Source organism: Elephantulus edwardii, unplaced genomic scaffold (assembly GCF_000299155.1).
Source record: "Elephantulus edwardii isolate Elephantulus edwardi_28Jun2011 unplaced genomic scaffold, EleEdw1.0 scaffold00227, whole genome shotgun sequence".
In the NCBI taxonomy this organism is placed as follows: domain Eukaryota; kingdom Metazoa; phylum Chordata; class Mammalia; order Macroscelidea; family Macroscelididae; genus Elephantulus; species Elephantulus edwardii.
Genome location: NW_006399977.1, coordinates 4,619,024 through 4,620,118, shown reverse-complemented (window position 1 = coordinate 4,620,118; position 1,095 = coordinate 4,619,024). Strand labels below are relative to the sequence as shown.

General features: G+C 32.7%; 1 protein-coding gene across 1 annotated transcript in view; it reads right to left on the bottom strand.

The window, feature by feature from the left end:
- Window positions 1-797, bottom strand: part of CLCA1 (chloride channel accessory 1) — a 42,725-nt gene extending 41,928 nt beyond the window's left edge. The window contains exon 1 of the mRNA XM_006898383.1: window positions 636-797. Coding sequence (XP_006898445.1) covers window positions 636-797 — 162 coding nt within the window. The remainder of the gene's footprint in view (window positions 1-635) is intronic.
- Window positions 798-1,095: the final 298 nt, after the last annotated feature.

Sequence of the window (1,095 nt, the reverse complement as noted above, 5' to 3'; positions counted from 1 at the left end):
GGAGAAAACAGTGCAACAATGAATGAATGAAAACCCAAAATCTCTGTAAATGTTCATTAAAACGAATAAAATTTAATTAAAAAAAAAGAAAGTAGAAAAGAGAGTGATTCATGAAGAAAGAAATCATCTCTGTAAATACTATTAAGCAATGAAGTAAATTGACAATTAGGAGACACTTCTTACTGGTCAGGTAGGGATTGGTGTCATTCTCAAGACTGGCCCTCAGTCACATTTAAGGTCTGGAACTGAACTCACCCCCATGGAAAGAAATACAGTTAAACAATATAATTACCTTCTGTGAATCTACATTAACTTCCAAATGAAGCTGGTTCTTCTCCAGTGCAGAATGAAATGATTTGAAATGAAATAATATACAAGCAAAGAATATAGACCCATTGATTGAGTACCAATTGTAAATTTGGGCCTGAATTGTATGCTTTGCATTTATTATCTCAACCCTCAGAGGTACGTATCTTTTTAACCACAATTTTATAAATGAAGAAACTAAGACTCAGAAATGTAAAATAACTTTTAAGGTTTATCTAGTTAGTGTACAAGAATTCCTATGGTCTCTATCACAACATGATACTTTATTTTGCAAAAGAAAAATGCACCTACTTATCTTTTAGACTTACCTTTATTTGTTGAATGAGAGTTTCATCCTCAGGCACATTGGGGTCAATTGCAATGACTATGCCTTCATAACCATTCTTATTCAGCTGAATAAGTGAGTTGCCTAGAACTTCTTCCAGAAGGTGAAGAACCAAGATAAAAATAGAAGCCTTAAAGGACCCCATTTCTGCACATTTCCCTTGGGTTTCTCTCTTTGGAAAATGCTAGTGTTAGTTTTGGAGGTGTCTTTTAGCCTTGTATATATGTATGTGTGTGTGTATATATATATATGTATATATTTGTATATACAAACAGATACATTTTCTCAAGTTATCAGAGGTAGTTTATCTTGACCCAAAATTGTTTTATATTGCCTTTGTCTTTAGTGTGAGGAGTGATGATAACTTTGTCTTCAACTCTGTGTACTTTTAAATATTTCTTTTTATAAGAAACATTAGTCTCACCTTTAGCTATGCCAGATGT